Consider the following 19,414-nt stretch of genomic DNA (forward strand, 5'->3'; position numbering starts at 1 on the left):
AAGTTGAGTTCGTTTCTCAAAGTTATTAAGGAACTATGTATTCCTAAAGAAGTTTTAAAGAAATGTCTTTACATTTGAATAAGGTTGGAAACTGAGATTTCCAAAGGGGCCTTCGAGCTAGTTTTTGAGTAATTATCTCATATCAGCAGGAATAAATATGTTTTAAAAACATAAGAGCCAGTACATTTTTGAGAGTAGTATCGAGCACCGAATTGGAGGAGCGTTCAAAGAACCCACAGCCCCCATATAACCATGTTAGCCACCATGGGTAGAAAAGGATCATACTTTTTAGATGAATCTTTTTCATATTAGACTAGTGGATCCATTAGTCAGTTCAGGTCTAATACCTTTGGCCGGGTATAAGATGCTCTGGCAGTGTGAGGTCGATCGCTGTATCATCACTATAGCTCTTATGTGATGGTTGTCGGTTAGAGAAGCTCCCACAGCAGTTATTGTATTTTCATATGCAGAGATTATTGTATTTTTATATACATCAGTTCATTGTATTTCTATATACTTTTCAGGCTTATTGTATCTTTGTATACACACCGAGTTTATAACATGTTTTAAACAGTCTTTCTTTATATCACACTTGTTTTAAATTGCCTTATATTGAAAGTAGTCAGTCAGGTTGAGTTGAGTTGAGTTAGGTAAGCTATTCAGTTTCTTCCAGATTTCCTTCTAGCCTTTGTTGCTTAGTTTTTTTTTCCAGCTCGCATACTCGTACATTCCATGTACTGATGCCAGTTGGCCTGCATCGTTTGATGATGCAGATTCAGGTACCCCAGATTAGCACCCGGCACGTCGTTGATCCAGCTGAGCAGTCCAGAGTCAGTGGTGAGCCTCTTTGCATTCCGGAGGACTCAATTATTTTGTGTTCTTAGTTTTTGTTTTATTAGGGTGTTGCGGGGTCTGTCCCAACATCCATCTCAGTATTTTAGAGGCTTCATAGACAGACAATCAGTCAGCTAGTTTTGAGTCTCTTATCTATGTATATATGTAAATACTCTATTTTGGGACCCGAGGTGCCTTTATGGCCAGATTTGTATCAGTTAAGTTGTTTTATGATCTTGCTTTGCATGAAGTTATTCAGTTGAGTTAGGTTTCCGCTGAGTTAAGAAAGCCAGGCCAAGGGTTCGCTTGGGGCCAGAAATGGGCTCCGGGTGCCGGTCCCACCCTGGGTGTAGGATCGGGGCATGACAACACCTATCTCTTCTGAACATTCCCAATATCATATTTTGATGGAGCTTAAGTACATAGCTTATATTCCCCTCTATTTGCAATATGGTACCTACAAAACAGATTTGGAGAATTGCAAAGCATCTTGCTTAAGCAATTGTGCTTGCAAAGCAGCTCAATTCCAATTTAGTAGTCCTAATAACACAATGGGTCACTGCGCATTGTTGAATGATGTGTTTTCGCTCACATAGGATTATGGAGCACCCAATAAGACCACTCTTTTAATCAAGGTGCAGAGCTCTTCTAACTTACAAGCCTCTCCATCACTTGTCTCTTCAGAGAAGAAATCAAAGCGTGTCCCAGCAATTGTAGGATCCACCATCGGAGCTTCATTTGGTTTGCTTCTAATGGTTTTAACTTGCTTTGCCTATATTTTCAGAAGGAGAAAAAGGCTCGAGGAAGATGAGGAGGAGTTCCTTGATCAAATACCAGGAATGCCTACTAGATTTTCCTATGAGGAACTCACTGTGATGACGGAAAATTTCAGTGAGAAACTTGGGGAAGGGGAATTTGGTTCTGTATTTGAAGGAACAATAAGTGATGGCACCAAAATAGCGGTGAAGCGTCTGCAAGGTTTTGGTAATGTGAAGAAATCATTCTTAGCTGAGGTAGCAACAATCGGTAGCATTCACCATGTTAATCTGGTAAAACTTGTTGGATTTTGTGCTGAGAAATCACAGACTTCTGGTTTATGAATACATGACCAATGGCTCTTTAGATAGGTGGATTTTTCACGGAACATGGGAAAAATCTCTCACATGGGATGTCAGGAAAAAAATCATATCAGACGTCGCCAAGGGCCTAGCTTACCTACATGAAGACTGTAACAACAAAATTATTCATTTGGATATTAAACCTCAGAACATTCTTCTTGATCATAATCTCAATGCAAAAGTATCAGATTTTGGGTTATCAAAGCTTGTGGGGAAAGATGAAAGTAAGATAGTTACAACAATGAGAGGAACACCAGGCTATTTAACGCCAGAATGGTTAAACTCAGTCATTACTGAGAAAGTAGATGTTTATAGCTTCGAGGTTGTGATCTTGGAAATCATCTGTGGTCGAAAGAATTTGGATCGTCTTCAAGATGAGGATGATATGCATTTGCTTAGTTTGTTCAAGAGAAAAGCAGAGGAGAGATAACTCTTGGAAATGGTGGACAAGAAGAGTGAAGACATGCAGCTACATAGAAAAGAGGCTGTGGAAATGATGAAGATTGCAGCCTGGTGTTTACAAAGTGATTATACTAAGAGGCCTTCTATGTCGTTGGTAGTTAAGGTGTTTCAGGGTTTAGTGGCTGCTGAAACCGACTTGGATTACAGCTTCACATTTCCAACAATGACGAGATGAGTTGCCGGAACTAATCAAGAAAGGGAATCTGTGGTTGGTATCAGTTTACCACTTCCATCACTGTTGTCAGGACCTAGGTAAATTCTTAGTAGTATTTATCATCAAGACTGAATAGCTAATGCGAAAAGCCATTTTGTGTTTTTCATAATTCCTTATTATATCAATACTAATTCAGAAACATAATTTAGAAAAGTAGAACACACTGTCTACTAGAAAAATGTTAGTTTTCGTGCAGTCTAATTAACTTATTGAGTATTGATGAATGGATTGCCTCCTCCGTATTGATGAATTAAATCTGATTGTGCTGATGATCCCTTTTATTTTTACCTAGCTCTCATTCAACTATCTTTCAGTCTGCTTAGTATTCTTCATTTTTCTTATCATTGTCTCAGTGTGTTCTTCTTTGGTCCGACCACACATGAAGACATCTTGGAAGCTTTAACGATATGGAAATTAAGATGTTTTACTGCAGTTTTTCCTGTTTATAACCCAGAATAAGTAGACCCCTTACTCTTAGAAATATAAAATGTGCTGCATATGAAGATGTATTGATCCACAAAGATGCAAATTAGAAAAGAAAATGCTATCCATCTCTGCCACGAGACATTAATTGGTTATCTATCAAAGCTACTTAAGTTTACCTTTTACATTATGACATAGTTTACCTGTTAGACAAATTTATGTACAAGAGAAAGATGGATCTGGTGATGAAGCATGGAAATACATTTTCACAAAAGAAAGACATAGACTAGGGAAAGGAAAGAAAAAAACTTACAACCTCTTAAGCTAGTTGTTCACCTTGGACCGGATAAAATTGAAGGCAATATTAAGCTGATAGTGTCTTCCCTCTGTTGGTTGCAATCCTCAACCTCGGGTAGGCTTGTGAAATCGTAATCCAAGTTTGTTTCAACAGTCACCAAACCTTCCAATGCCTTAACCACCAATGACATGGAAGGCCTCTTGGTGAAATCACCCTGTAGACACCACGCAGCAATGCTCATCATTTCTGTCACTGCTTCTTTATGGATCTGCATATCCTCATTGTTTTTGTCAACAATATCCATAAGCTGCTGTTGTTCCGATTTTCTTTCGAAAACACTTAGCAAATGGACATCCTCATCAGCTTGGGACCGATCCAAATTCTTTCTCCCACACAACAGCTCCAAGAGCACAATTCCAAATGCATACACGTCTACTTTCTCAGTGATAACTGACCTCAACCATTCAGGAGCCAAATACCCTGGTGTTCCTCTCATCCTAGTTACAACTTTGCTTTCGTCTTTATCGATCAGTTTCGACAGACCAAAATCAGATATCTTAGCATTGAAATTTTTATCTAGAAGGATATTTTGTGGTTTGATGTCCAAATGAATTATCTTCTGGCTGCATTCGTCATGAAGATAAGCTAATCCTTTGGCAATATCTGTTATAATCCTTTGCCTTGTATGCCATCTAAGCCCATTTTCTTCATTTTTATGATAAATCCACCTATCTAGTGATCCATTTACCATGTGTTCATAGATCAGAAGTCTTTGGGTCTTTTCGGCACAAAATCCAATGAGTTTTACCAGATTGACGTGGTGAATCCCACCGACTATGTTTACTTCTGTTAAGAATGATTCCATCACATGACCTAGACCATCCAGACGCTTTACAGCTATTTTTGTGCCATTACTCAGTGTTCCTTCATATACTGAGCCAAATCCTCCTTCCCCGAGCTTTCTGCTGAAATCTTCAGTTATTGTTCTTAGCTCATTGTAAGAGAACCGAGTTAGCATTCCTGGAAAGATTGGTTCGAGATCCAGAAAACCCCCATCCTTTCTGGAATCTTTTGTCCTCTTTTTAAAGATAACAAAGAAAGCTGTGATACTGAACATTATCCCAAAGAAAGCTGCAAGAGTAGATCCTATTATCACTATGTGAGGTCTTGATTTTTTTCCTTCAGAAATGGTTTGAGACTGATTCTGAGTGTTTGAGGAATTCTGCACCTTAAGAAACACTCGCTTGTCCATTCCGTCCTCGGTGTCTATGAGAGAAAAGACCTCATTCAGTAATACACAGCTCCCAGTTGTAGCCCCATCCAAATCATATCTGAAGACAACAGCTTTGCAGGAACAGTTTCTCAGACAGGCCCCTTTGCAATCTTCCAACTTTTTCCCCTCAAACGATAATATGCCTGAATCACTGAACTCAAATGAAAAATATGTGGTATTCTTGAGCTCTACATAACTATGATACTGCGAAGAGTTGCAGTAAATGGAAGTCAGCTGTACACATCCAACATCTATTTTCCTCTCATCTAATGGCCTGAAGAAATTTCGCTCTGGCGGACAACTACATTTCCCATTACTTGTACAAATGCCATATCTTCCACACACCATCGGGTACCCACAGTTCTCTGCATGTACATTAAACAAAACATCAGATATGACTTTCCAATCTAATGCATTCTCGTCCCATTGGTATACCCATAAATGTCCATCAGGCCCAAGCTTCATGAATTGAGCTGGTGATTTAGGAGGGTTTTGCTGAACAGTAAGTGTTTGACCATCAAAACTGAAATAAGTGCTAGTATCCGGATTACTTGAAGCATAGTAAAACTGAGGTGGATCAGATTTGATGTAAGTGGCCCAGCTTCCATTGATAATAGTTAAAGAAAGCAAACTTTGACTCCAATTGGTTGCTGAGACGCTTGCTATGAGCTTCCTTCCAGAAACCAAGCTCTGCCCCGGGAGCAAAGAATCTGTAGGATGATCGAACGACTGCCAAACTGTGCGATTGGCTTTGTCAAATAGCACGAGATTCCCCGTTTCTGTCATGTTTAAGCCAGAAACAGATTTTCCAGTAGTATTAGTGGACCAAACAAAAGTGCCATCAGAGTCTGCCAAGACCAAGTTGCCATCTTTTCCTAGTTGCAAGGTTGCATTGGCATTCACTGGACGGTCTCGATTAGCAGACCAAACCAACTGGGGATCCATGAATTTGTTGTCAGTAGAGGAGCTGTCCGGGAATGCAAAGAAGATCCGGAGAAGGCATTCAACACTTTGGCTATTGCAGTAGAAGCCACAGAAGTGGTATTTATTTCCATTAATTCCACTCAGAAGGATAGGTGTCAAGAGAGATAATCCATATGTGGATTGTGCATCAAACCAAAAAGGCCTATTGGTCCATGAAGTGGAAAGTCCAGCAGTAGAATTCAAATAACTGCCATTTAGGTACCATGAAATCTGGGATGAAGCAAACCTGAATGAAAACTGAAGATAAATGATGAACAGGACATGAGGAAAATACAATCTCTGCTCTGCAATCATTTCTTACTAAAGCTAACAAAATGTTTGAAATCTACTCCTTCTGTGTTCTAATAATGCCTTTCTTTTGGGAACGCGTCGCTTTGGTCAATACAAGAGAGCGGCCACACAACAAAACTTTCATTCCATGTGGTATTATTTTTTTACAAAAGTTTGTCTACTTTCAATCAGAGATGGAGCTAGAAGCACAGATACAAGTTCAATGATACCAAACTCAATAGATTTTGCTCAAACAATATATTCGTATAAACAAATTCATTATAAATATTATCATTACTCATATGATACTTTTCACAAGCATAAAGTGGTCATGATCTGGATATTCCCTTTTACACGTGAAGGATGAATATGATATAATTATTTACAGTGAAGGCTACACGAAATCACTTGTTTCCTTTTCAATATTTTAAAGCAAAGTGGGAATACAGACTAATGTCTTTCCTTTTCCTATTATTTTAATGGAGACTATAAACGTTCCCTTTATTCTTACAAGTTTCATTATTGCTATAAAATAATAAACTAAAAAAATGAGACCCTCATGAGCAGAAACTGCATTTTTTTTAATAACACCCCATTCATGTCCACAACCAATTGGAGCATGGATCGGGAGCTCAAACGAAAATAGACTTGACTCAGACACATGGGCTTAACTCAATTTCAAATGCTACTTCTTGAGGGACGGGCAAAACCTAATATCAGGTTGCTCTTCCTCGTTAAAACCTTGCTCTGCCCCGTTCCATCGTCATCCCTATCTGTACCAACAAGGAAAATGAAGATATATATATATATCCTAGTGCATAATGAGGTACGTCAACTTGGACTAGTTGGAGAATTCTGGAGGTAGAATACATATAATATATTTTAGAAAATTATGTATTTGAATTATATTTCTGTTTACTCTTTGTTCAACTTTATTCAAGTTTAAGTATCTATTTGTGCACACCAAAGTTGGATGATATAAATGTGAAATGAGGTCGAGTTAAATGATATATTTATATATTATGTCTTATATAAATGACCCAAATATATCTTTTGGTTTAACAGAGGTAGTGAAAAAAATAATTATAATTTAGCTAAATGGGTCTGATATACTCTTAAACTATTTCACACGTGAATTTTTTATGACTTTTTTTATTAAAAAAATCAGAAAACCTAAAGAACAAACTAAAATAAAAACCAAAAAAAATGACTATATGTTGGTTTGATTTGATTTTTAGATTTAATAAATCTACATAATTGGTTTAGTTACTCCCTCTGTTCAACAATAGTTATCCACTATACTATTTTTGGATGTCCAACAATTCTTGTCCACTTTGTGAAATCAATGAATAATTTTACACTTAGTTCCTAATTTACCCTTATCATTAACTAGTTATGGAGACGTGCTTCACACATGAGTCCTCTGAACACATTATTACTATTTGAGTTATATATGTCAAAATCACAATGTAATGAGTATCACAAACTATTCAAAAAAAAAAAAAAATTAAAATAGATGAACTATCAACCTGTTCAAATAACATCTTTATTGTATGTCAAATGATTAGACAATCGATGAATCTACAAGATTTGGACAACACAACTTGATTGGGTAATTAAAATTAACACCGAGTTAAATTTTTATGATATTAGGTCCAAACATGTGATATATTAATATGAACAAAAATTAATATACAAAAATAATTAAATGATTCCGATTTGATTGCAAAAGGAAATTTCTACATACCTTATACTCGATAGTTATCCTCTATTATATCATCCAATGACTTTTGAACTTTTAAAAATATATACAGGCAATGATTCATTGAAGGGATATACATGTTTGATATATATATATAATGAATAGAACATGCAAAAGAGAACACTAAACCCAATTATGTAGTCGGGGAAATAACTAAAACACTTACATAATATAATTTAGCTACATATATATCAAAAATTTATATCCCTTGTATGAATTTTTTTTATACATGATGTATTTAATACCTTGAGTTTTAAGGGAGACATGTACTGTCATACATCCCAAATTATGTGATAGTCTTGGCTAATTGAGAGTCAATTCGATTAATTTTACGAAGCTAAGTTGGTTCAAATTAACTCAATATTATAAAATAAAAAATACATATATTCGAAAAATTATACAAAAAGTATTCTAAGTTGTAATTTTTAAAATATTAATTAAAATTTATATAATTTAAATTTCAAGAAAGGAAAAATATCACACAAATTGAGACAGAAAAACTAACAATTTTGTATTTGATGTTGTAACACTCTTCTATTCTTCGTACCAAATTATTGCTAAAGCTCTTGTGAATCTTCTTCTGCAATCAAATAGGTTTTACAATTGTAATAAGAAGAAAACATGAATAATGATGAAATATGAAAAAACTAACGAAAATTATAAACCCAGCATACATAAAATATGAGTTGTAGAGGAAAAATTCATTTATAAACTAATAGAGAAATAGTAACAGTTACGGGAAACTTTCACACTTCTTCCATAAAGTTTGTAACAATTGATTGTGGGTTCAATTTTGTTTTGTTAGAAGCTTTTAGTATTCTTCACTAAGGTGCTATTAAAATATATTTTTAACCGATGCAGTTCTTAAGTTGCAAGTCTTTTTGGGCATTTATACAAATAAGATAAAACAAAATAATAGGAAGAAGAATGAAAAAAAAGGAGAAACTAAATAAATAACAATCCTAGCTTTTAAGAGTGTGTATTTATATTTTTGTCCATAAATATATAAGAATAGTGTTTAATAGAATATAATAGTATTTATTTATAATTAATGTGTACATTTTTGTTCATCAATATTATGACATTATAAGGACATTTTGGTAATTCAACTTCTGACTTGGGGGCTTCCCACTTATAATATAATATGATTATAGTCATTTTTCTATTACATTTTTCATGACATTGTATCTATTATATTCAAAGGTAATATAGTAAAATTACTCTTCTATTTATAATTTCTTATAGTCATTTCTCTATTACATTTTTCAAAACATCCCTATTTAAGATTGTAAATTAAAATAAAAAATTATTGTTTTGTTGAGGGACAATCATATTAGGGAGTAGGTATCTATCAAATAAAATACTATTGCAAATCCATATCAATGGAAGCTTTAAATATATATATATTTCCAAGCAAAGTTGCTTAACAGTTTAAGTCAACTTAAGTCATCACTCTGCATATATAAATGCAAGTTGTTGTAAATATTACTAATTTCCTCTCCTCTTCCAGTTTCTTGTTTTATTGTCTTGCAGGCAAATTAAAACAATTATTGGGAAGATGAATCAGGAAAGTTCATTGCTTCCATCCCCAGAAATTATTCGATGGAGTTACGATGTTTTTTTAAGTTTTAGAGGTGAAGATGTACGCAAAACATTTGTTGACCATCTGTACCTTGCTCTGCAACAAAATTGCATTAATACCTTCAAAGATGACGAGAAACTAGAGAAAGGAAAGTTCATTTCACTGGAACTCGAGAGTTCAATTGAAGAGTCAAGGATAGCTTTGATCATATTCTCTAAAAACTATGCTAATTCAACATGGTGTTTAGATGAATTGACAAAGATCATGGAGTGCAAGAATGTGAAAGGACAAATTGTTGTTCCGGTGTTCTATGATGTAGATCCATCAACAGTGAGGAGACAAAAAACTATATTTGGAGAAGCATTTAGCAAACATGAAGCCCGGTTCCAGGAGGACAAGGTGCAAAAATGGAAGGCAGCACTGGAGGAAGCAGCTAATATTTCTGGCTGGGATTTACCAAATACTTCCAATGGGTAAGTATCAATCATGAAACCAAACTCATCGTCATATGTTAATAATTTACTCTGAATACTTAATTCATTTCTATTTTGCATCACATGGCCTTTTCCCTTTTTCTATAAATAGAATTATCTCTCTGTTCTTATTTTTTTAATAAAATCCAACAGACACCTTGTATAAGGATCATGCTATGAAGTTGTCTTAGTTGCTTTCTAGATTAACTCTGGAACCTCCCTCCTCCGTTCTTATTTTAGCTTTTGTTTCTGCTATTCCAATCTATTTTGTTGGGTATGGTTATAATTAAACTTCATTTAGATCTAATTGGGAAAGAGAGAACTCCTGCTTAATTGAAATTTAGGCAAATACACACACACTTGTCTAAGATATTACTTATCCTTTGTGGTATGCAGACATGAAGCTAGAGTCATAGAGAAAATTGCAGAAGATATAATGGCTAGATTGGGTAGTCAGAGACATGCAAGCAATGCTAGAAATCTTGTTGGAATGGAGTTACACATGAACCAAGTATACAAAATGCTTAGCGTTGGGTCTGGTGGAGTCCGCTTCCTTGGAATATTGGGAATGAGCGGAGTGGGGAAGACAACTCTTGCGAGTGTAATTTATGATAACATTCGGAGTCAATTTCTAGGTGCATGTTTTCTTCACGAAGTTAGAGACCGTTCAGCAAAACAGGGCCTAGAGCGCTTGCAAGAGATACTTCTTTCTAAGATCCTTGATATAAAAAACCTAAGGATCAATGATTCGTTTGAAGGAGCTAATATGCTAAAACAAAGACTACGGTACAAAAAGGTTCTTCTTGTTCTGGATGATGTTGATCACATAGAGCAGTTAGATGCATTAGCCAGGGAGCGTGAATGGTTTGGTGACGGAAGTAGAATCATCATAACAACCAAAGACAAACACTTGCTTGTTAAGTATGAGACTGAAAAGATATACAGAATGGGAATTTTAGACAAATATGAAAGCTTACAACTTTTTAAACAACATGCTTTCAAGAAAAACCACCCTACCAAAGAATTTCAGTATCTATCAGCTCAAGTGATAGAGCATACTGGTGGACTCCCCCTAGCCCTGAAAGTCCTGGGCAGTTTCTTGTATGGAAGAGGTTTGGATGAATGGTTAAGTGAAGTGGAGCGTTTGAAACGAATCCCACAAAATGAAATTTTGAAGAAACTCGAACCAAGTTTCACTGGTCTCAACAATATTGAGCAAAAGATATTCTTAGACATTGCATGCTTCTTTTCAGGGAAGAAGAAAGATTCAGTGACCAGAATACTTGAGAGTTTTCATTTTAGCCCTGTCATTGGGATAAAAGTTCTCATGGAGAAATGTTTGATCACTATATTAAAAGGTCGCATTACAATACACCAATTGATACAAGAAATGGGCTGGCACATTGTTCGTCGAGAAGCTTCTTACAATCCAAGAATATGTAGTAGGTTGTGGAAGCGCGAAGATATTTTTCCTGTACTTGAAAGAAATTTGGTACGTAGTTGCAAACATATGACTTGTTATATTATTTTCCTTTTTGCATCCGCCTTTAATACTCTTGCTTATTAGGGCACTAACAAGATCGAAGGCATGTTGCTGCACCTGACTAATGAAGAAGAAGTTAAGTTTGGTGGCAAGGCCTTCATGCAGATGACCAGTCTGAGGTTTCTCCAATTACGGAATGCATATGTTTGCCAGGGACCTGAATTTCTTCCTGATGAGTTGAGGTGGCTTGATTGGCACGGATATCCTTCAAAAAGTCTGCCAAATAGCTTTAAGGGAGACCAACTTTTTAGTTTGAAATTGAAAAAAAGCCGAATCATACAACTTTGGAAAACCTCAAAGGATCTAGGAAAACTGAAGTACATGAACCTTAGCCATTCACAGAAGCTAATAAAGATGCCAGATTTTTCAGTTACACCTAATCTTGAAAGGCTGGTTCTTGAAGAATGCACAAGTTTGGTAGAAATCAATTTTTCTATTGGAGATCTTGGAAAACTAGTCTTGCTGAATCTGAAGAACTGCAGAAATTTAAAGACCATACCAAAGAGAATTCGATTGGAAAAGCTTGAAATTCTCGTTCTTTCAGGCTGCTCAAAGTTAAGAACATTCCCGGAAATAGAAGAGAAAATGAATCGTTTAGCAGAACTGTATTTGGGCGCGACTGCTTTGAGTGAACTACCTGCATCAGTTGAGAACTTTTCAGGAGTTGGTGTAATAAATCTAAGTTACTGCAAGCATCTTGAGAGTCTACCTAGCAGTATTTTTAAGTTGAAATGTCTGAAATCACTCGATGTGTCCGGATGTTCAAAACTTAAAAATTTACCTGATGATTTGGACTTTTAGTTGGTTTAGAGAAGCTCCACTGCACTCACACAGCCATCCAAACAATTCCATCCTCTATGTCTCTTCTTAAAAACCTTAAACATTTATATCTCCGTGGATGTACTAATTTGAGTTCACAAGTAAGTAGCTCAAGTTGTGGCCAGAAGTCTATGGGTGTAAATTTTCAGAATTTGTCGGGTGTTTGTTCATTGATCATGTTGGATCTTAGTGACTGCAACATTTCAGATGGAGGCATTTTAAGTAATCTTGGGTTCTTACCGTCTTTGGAGGGATTGATTCTCGATGGTAACAATTTTTCCAATATTCCGGCTGCAAGCATAAGTAGTCTCACTAATCTTGAATTCCTTGCATTGGCTGGTTGTAGGAGGCTTGAGAGTTTACCGGAACTTCCTCCAGGTATAACAAGGATATATGCTGATGAATGCACATCTTTGATGAGTATTGATCAACTAACCAAATATCCAATGTTGCGTGATGTTTCATTCACAAAATGTCATCAACTTGTAAAAAATAAACAGCACGCCTCCATGGTTGATTCATTGTTGAAGCAGATGCACAAGGTAAGTACACTTCCAAGCCACAACTCTACTATAAATGAACTTCTTTTTTATATAACTGGAGGGGCTTTGTATTTGTACTCCAATTAGCTAAGGTCAGAAATATGAATATTTCACGGTGCATGCAGGTACAATTCATGAATGAGATATTTAACATGTATGTCCCTGGTGTGGAGATTCCGGAGTGGTTTACATACAAGAACTCGGGGACTGAATCAATCTCAGTGGCCCTGCCCAAAAATTGGTTCACACCCACATTCAGGGGGGTTGCTGTTTGTGCTGTTTTTGACATGTTGAATCCTTTCATTTTAGGGAAATTTAAGTGGGATGGTCCCATCAATTTCCATACTGACAAATTCCTAAGACATTCCCAAGGACCTGAGGTATGGTTTAGGTTCATAAGCCATGACGGTTTTTGGCCCAAATCTAGCATTCGTTTCGACCCAATAGCAAGTGAAAACCTGTTGGTTTAGGTGATACTTTCCTAGCCCATTTACCGTATTGGGTGTTTAAACATAATAATCACAATTGTAATAACTTCGATCAGCTTGAGGTTGGTTTCCATGATGAAATTCATAAGGATGTGGTGGCCAAAGGTTTGGGAGTGCGTATTGTGTATGAGAATTGATGGCAAGAGAGAAAGAAATGATGCCAAAAGTTTTCTTACGCATGGAATAAGCTCAAATGCATATGAATTTGTTCAACTTAGAAACATAATTATAATCTAGAAAGCAACTTAGAAATGGAGAAGGAGTTGATAAGAACTCAAAGAATCATGTACTGATTTTGTACTTATTTTTTCATCTATACATCAAAGTCTTATAAGAATAATGTATACATTGTATTTTTTCTTTCTCTTTTTTTTTTTGTGTGTATTTTTTCTCTATTAGACTTCTTAATTTAGTTTTCTATGAATGTTTTATTGCCACAAGTCTATATTCTTATTTTGTAATTGTTGCATTTTATTACTCATTACATACATATTTCCATGAAATTTTAGCTGTTCTAACTTATCTATAAAAATTCACATGAATCACACGTGTCCAGAAACTAGTCTTACTAAAAGTGGGAACAAAAGAAATAAAATCATACTAAACTGATTGAACAGAAAAATATAAGAGCTTTAAAAAAGAAAGAAAGTAAAAGTTACAAGATAGTACATGAAGCTCAAAAAACTAATGCAAAGTTACTGAATATTACATTGATGAAGTTACACTAGAATTGGAAATATTATCATAATTCTCAAGCATATTGTTTACCTTGGTCCAGATAAAACTGAAGCCAGTATTGAACTGATAGGGACTTCCATCTGTTGGTTGCCTGCCCCAACCTCAGTTAGGTTTGTGAAATTGAAATCCAAGTTGGTTTCAACAGACACCAAACCTTCCAGTACCTTAACCACCAATGACATGGAAGGCCTCTTGTTGAAATCGCCTTGTACAAGTGGGAATAAAACAACAACTAATTTGGCAACCACATTTGTTGAAATTACTAACCACAAATGTGAAAATTGGCAAGCCACAAGTGTGAAAGTTGGCAGACACTGGAAGTTTGGTAGAATTTTGGTAGAGTTTGGCAGCCAAACTTCGTAGAAATTTGCTACCACATTTATGACACTAATGATGTAATCAAGAGGTTCCAAACTCTATAAATAGAGGTGTAATTGAACACTTGAAGACACACCAAAATTGAGAGAAGCAATAGAGAGTAGAGAGAGTAATCTACAAGCTATTTCTTAGTTTTTGAGAAAATAGTGTGGAAGTAATATTATTGTGAGTTGTAAGAAATAAAAGAGTGTTGTTTCTTATAAAAGAGTAGTAGTCTTTTGACACTACCAAGTTTTCATCAATATTATTGTATTACTTATTTGGGTATCACATTTACCCCATTTTAATATTTGGTGTCGTGTTACTCTCTTCCTATTGCTATTTAGTTTGGACATTATCCTGTGTGTGATTATCATTTTGTCCAACAACGTGGTATCAAAGCCATGGAAAATAATAGTCCATTGTCCTTTCAGTACCCCCGTCTCACAAGAGAAAATTATTGGCTCTCAAGATGTTTGGGACATTGTAGACAAAGGGTATACAAAACCCGTTAATGAGGAAACTTTGTCCTCAAACGAAAAGGAGGTCTTGTTAAAGACGAGAAAGAAAGATCAACTGGCCCTCACTCTCATCCATCAATGTTTGGATGATGGCATGTTTGAGAAGGTGGCTGATGCAACCACCTCAAAAGAAGCTCGGGAGATTTTACGAAATTCTCTCCAAGGAGTTGATAAAGTAAAGAAGATAAAACTTCAAACTCTAAGAACTGACTTTGAAGTTTTAAAAATGAAAGAATTTGAATCCATTTCGGATTTCTGTTCAAGATTGATGGTTGTTGTAAATCAACTAAGAAGATACGAGGATGAAGTTGATGATGTGCGTGCGGTACAAAAGATCCTTTGTTCTTTAACACCTGAATTTGATTATGTGGCGTGTGCTATTGAGGAGTCTAAAGATTTAGACTCTATGACGGTAGAACAATTGGAAGGTTCTTTACTAGCCCACGAAGAGAAAAATGAAAAGGAGAAAATAAGAGCCACTAGAGCAACTTCTTAAAACTCATGCATCCTTGGTTTTGAAGGATGAGAAAAGTTACAAAGGAAATGGACAATGACGAGGCCGTAAAGGTCGTGAAGACCGTGGAAGAGGAAAAAGTTATACCAATAAATTCAACAATGAAGGTAAGAGTCATCAGTCATTCAGAGGTCGTGGCCGTGGTCAACGAGGAGGTAGAAGACGTGGAGCCTATCAAGGTACAAATGAAATGAGGTATGACAAATCTAAAATTGAGTGTTATAACTATCATAAATTGGACATTACTCTTGGGAATGTCGTAGTAATGTTGAAAAGACAGTTAATATTGTTAAAAACAACAAAGACGAAGATGAGTCAACCCTGTTATTAACAATCAAAGAAGAAGATACAGATGATTGCAGTTCATGGTATTTTGACAATGGAGCAAGCAATCATATGTGTGGCCACAAAGATAAGTTTGTGGAGATAAAGAAGACATTGAAAGGTAATGTGTCTTTTGGAGATACCTCAAAGATCCAAATTGAAGGGATAGGTACGATTCTGATATCCTATAAAGATGGTGACCATAAATTGATTAACAATGTTTATTATGTGCCAAAATTGAAAAGTAATATTTTGAGTTTGGGTCAACTTCTTGAAAAAGGATATGCTATTCATATGAAAAATATGCATCTTTGGCTTAGAGATTTAAGTAACAACTTAATTTCTAAAGTTCATATGGCAAAGAATAGGTTGTTCCCTTTGAATCTTAAAACCATCGATGCAAAGTGTTTAAAGGCTAATGTGCAAGATGACTCATGGTGTTGGCATATGAGATTTGGGAACTTGAACTTTGAAGCGCTCAAATCAATGGAGACAAGAACATGGTTGATGGGATTCCGTCAATCAACCATCCAAATCAGTTATGTGAAGCTTGTCTTTTTGGAAAACATGCAAGGAGGAGTTTTCCAAAGGAGACTACATTAAGAACAAGTAAGCCACTCCAACTTCTACACATCAATATGTGTGGTCCAATCAATCCACCTTCTTTCGGTAAAAGAAAATACTTTTTGCTTTTTATTGATGATTTTAGTAGAAAGACTTGGGTATACTTCTTTGTCACGCCCCGAGCCTACACCCTAGACGTGGCTGGTACTCGAGAACCATTGTTGGTCCTAAGCAAACCCTTGGCCTAGCTTACTTACTCAGCGGAAGACTTAAACAAAAGAAATAGACTAACAAGGAACTTGTGAATAACTTAGAATGTCTTTAAATAAACATTCAAACTTAGCCAAAATGGCAACCTCAAGTCTCAAAAACATAAGCCAATAATAAAGTAGTGACAAATGAATTTAACTAATTGATTGTCTGTTTATGAAGCCTCTAAACAACTGAGATGGATGTCGGGACAGGCCCACGACATCCTAATGAACTAATAATAAAACTGAAAGCTATAAAAGGGACATTCCGAAAGCAAGGAGGCTCACCACGAGACTCTGAGTGCTCAAACTGGATCAACGAGGCGCTGGATGCTGACCCTGGTTTCCTGCGTCTACATCATAATAAGATGTAGGTCAACTGGCATCAGTACATTGAATGCATAAGTATGCGAGTTGGAATGCTAAACACAACTTAAGCTTAAAAGAATCTGAAAGGAAACTGAAGAACTTACCTGGCTCAACTCAACTCAACATAACTAAACTCATTTCAATATAAAGCAGTTTTAAAACAAGTGCAATATAAAGAAAAGTTGTTTAAAACATGATGTCAACTCTGGGTGTATGCCAAGATACACTAAAACTATGAAATGTATGTAAAAATACAAAATAACTGTGTACATAAGAATACAAATAACTTATGTGGGAGTTTCTCTAACCGACAACCATCACTTAAGAGCTGTAGTGATGATACAACGATCTTCCTCATGCTGCCAGCGCATCCTATACCTTGCCACACGTATAAGACCTGAACTACTAAGTGGATCCACTAGTTTAAGCGAAAAGGATTCATATAAAAAGTATGACCATTTTCTACCCATGATGGCTACATGGTTTATGGGGGCTGTGGGTTCTCTGAACGCTCCCCCATATCGGTGCTCAATACTATTCCCAAAATATGATACTAGTTCTTTATGTTTAAAAACATACTTCTTCTGTGATTTGAGATTAGTGCTCAAAAACTTAGCTCAAAGGCTATCTTGAAAATCAAAGTTTTCCCTCTTGCTTCATTTAGAAAGCGATTTCTCTTTTCTGAAAACTAGCCCAAAGGCTCTTTGGAAAATCGAGGTTTCCTTTCTTGTTAAATGTGAAAACATTTTAAACCCTTTGGAATACATAGTCCCCATATACTTTTGAAGAAATGGACTTCAAACTTCACTCTTTACTCAACTTGAACTTTAAGTCTTAAAACAAAGTTAAAACATTTATAAAAGACTTTTGAAAATTTTGAAGGACTTCCCTTAACTTGACTTTTGACTCTGATCTTAACCGCTCTTGACTTGACTCTTAACTTGTGCTTGAATTGAATTATGGATTCAAGGATTGTGATTTGTGATTTGGAAAGATCTCATGATGTTTAGGAATGATTTTAGATAGCTAAACATGAGAAAAGACCGAAAATCAATATTTGAGGGTGAGTTCGCGACGCGGGGAAGCTTTTAAAATTTAGTTTCAAAAATGACTTTTGAGGTAGAAGACTCCGTGACGGCTCCGTGACGCGAAACAAAAATTCCCAATTCTGGGAACCAGCTACGCGACGTGCCACCACTTCTAGATATCATTCGACGAAATTTCTTCTTCGTTTTCCAGCCCCAATTCACCCAAACTCAGTTCTTTTTCTTAAATTACTTTAAGATACAGATACCCAACAAATGTACCTAAGAACCTAACTCGAAACGAATCTATAATATGACGTAACGATTTTAGAAACTTCCAAATTCAGTCAAATTCAAGAACATATGAAACCTTCACTTTATTCGGATAACCGTTAATTCAGTTTTGATGATCAAACCTTTACTACTTTAAAACACCCTCCTAAACCAACACCTCAATTCATCAAGCTTGGGGCTGATGGACATTTATGCATATACCAACTGATTAACTTTTTCCAATGGACAGAGGTATCTGACATTTAGACGCCGAATTTTAGGAACTGTGGGTACCCAATGGTGTGTGGAAGATACATCATTTGTTCAAATGATGGGCAATGTAGTTATACAGTTAAAGGAAACTTCTTCAGGCCATTTAACTGTAACATCTCGCAATTTGAAATAATTAGGAAGAAGCTTATAATTGGAAATAGTCATTTTTGGAAAGAATGAAAATCTGGAAATTTGTTTAAGTTAGGAAAAGTTGAGTTTTGGTCAACTTCAAACGGCCATAACTCCTAACTCAGGATGAGTTAGTATACTTCCAGATATGGTTGGAAATCTCTTGGAATGATCTTTCCAACGCCCCTAAATTTGCGCAATTCTGAGTTTGTATGAGTAAGTTATGCCCTTTGGAAGTTGGGCTGTTGGATTAAAGAAAATCTAATGCGGCTTTTAGAAGGGTAATTTAGTCTTTTCCTTACCTGATTATTCTAATTCGTTTTTAGGAGATTAATTGGGGTAAAACCAGATTTTGGTCAGTTTAGAAAAGTTAGAGTTCACGCTAGGGCTTGGAGAAAAGAGAAAAGAGGAGAAAGGAGAAAAGGAAGCAAGATTCGTCAAGATCGTCGAGTTTAGCATGTGGAATTCATCGGGGGTGATCCCTACAATGTATGTGAGATCACATAGCATTGGGTTAGTTTTCCCACGCGCCAAACATGATTCAATTCAGCGAATTTAAGTCTTTGAAAGTTTAGAAATTGAGTTCTTGATGAACATTGTTGAAAGTTTCGTTGAATTTCTTGTGGGTTGTGTTGTTGGAGTTTCTTGCAATTTGATTCATGTTTTCGGGTGTAATTTCAAGTTGAATCTGGTATATATTGAGGATATAATCGATTCTAAGTGTTTGTGAAAAGAACTAAGTTGATTGGGATGGTTTAGAGTTGAAAAACGAAGAAGAAAAGTCGGGAACACCTGGGGAGGGCCCTGGCGCGTCGCGCCTCTCAGATCCCCAAAAAGAGGTCTCTGAATGTTGAGCTCTGGGGCGCCACGCCAGCCAGAGTGCCCCAACTTGGTCCCTGAATCTCAAGGGCTGGGCCCCGCGCCTCTCAGAGCGCCAGGGACACCAGTTCTTCCCATACTTTCCCCATCTTTTCGTACTTGTTCCTTAGCA

General features: G+C 36.1%; 1 protein-coding gene and 2 pseudogenes across 1 annotated transcript; 2 read left to right on the plus strand and 1 right to left on the minus strand.

Moving 5' to 3' along the window:
- Nucleotides 1-1,393: 1,393 nt before the first annotated feature.
- LOC125851739 (G-type lectin S-receptor-like serine/threonine-protein kinase SD2-5) lies at nucleotides 1,394-2,670 on the plus strand (annotated as a pseudogene).
- A 713-nt stretch (nucleotides 2,671-3,383) lies between these two features.
- On the minus strand, nucleotides 3,384-5,927 carry LOC125851742 (G-type lectin S-receptor-like serine/threonine-protein kinase SD2-5). Its single transcript, XM_049531488.1, has one exon. The coding sequence runs from the start codon at nucleotides 5,898-5,900 to the stop codon at nucleotides 3,384-3,386; it is 2,517 nt and encodes an 838-aa protein (XP_049387445.1). The 5' UTR covers nucleotides 5,901-5,927.
- Nucleotides 5,928-9,156: 3,229 nt separating this feature from the next.
- Nucleotides 9,157-19,414, plus strand: part of LOC125851741 (TMV resistance protein N-like) — a 43,664-nt pseudogene continuing 33,406 nt past the window's right edge.

The sequence above is a fragment of the Solanum stenotomum genome, unplaced genomic scaffold, assembly GCF_019186545.1.
Source record: "Solanum stenotomum isolate F172 unplaced genomic scaffold, ASM1918654v1 scaffold29327, whole genome shotgun sequence".
Classification (NCBI taxonomy): domain Eukaryota; kingdom Viridiplantae; phylum Streptophyta; class Magnoliopsida; order Solanales; family Solanaceae; genus Solanum; species Solanum stenotomum.

Bases quoted from the DNA above. Each gene is read 5' to 3' on its own strand.
- LOC125851742 (XM_049531488.1), bottom strand. From the start codon at position 5,900: ATGATTGCAGAGCAGAGATTGTATTTTCCTCATGTCCTGTTCATCATT.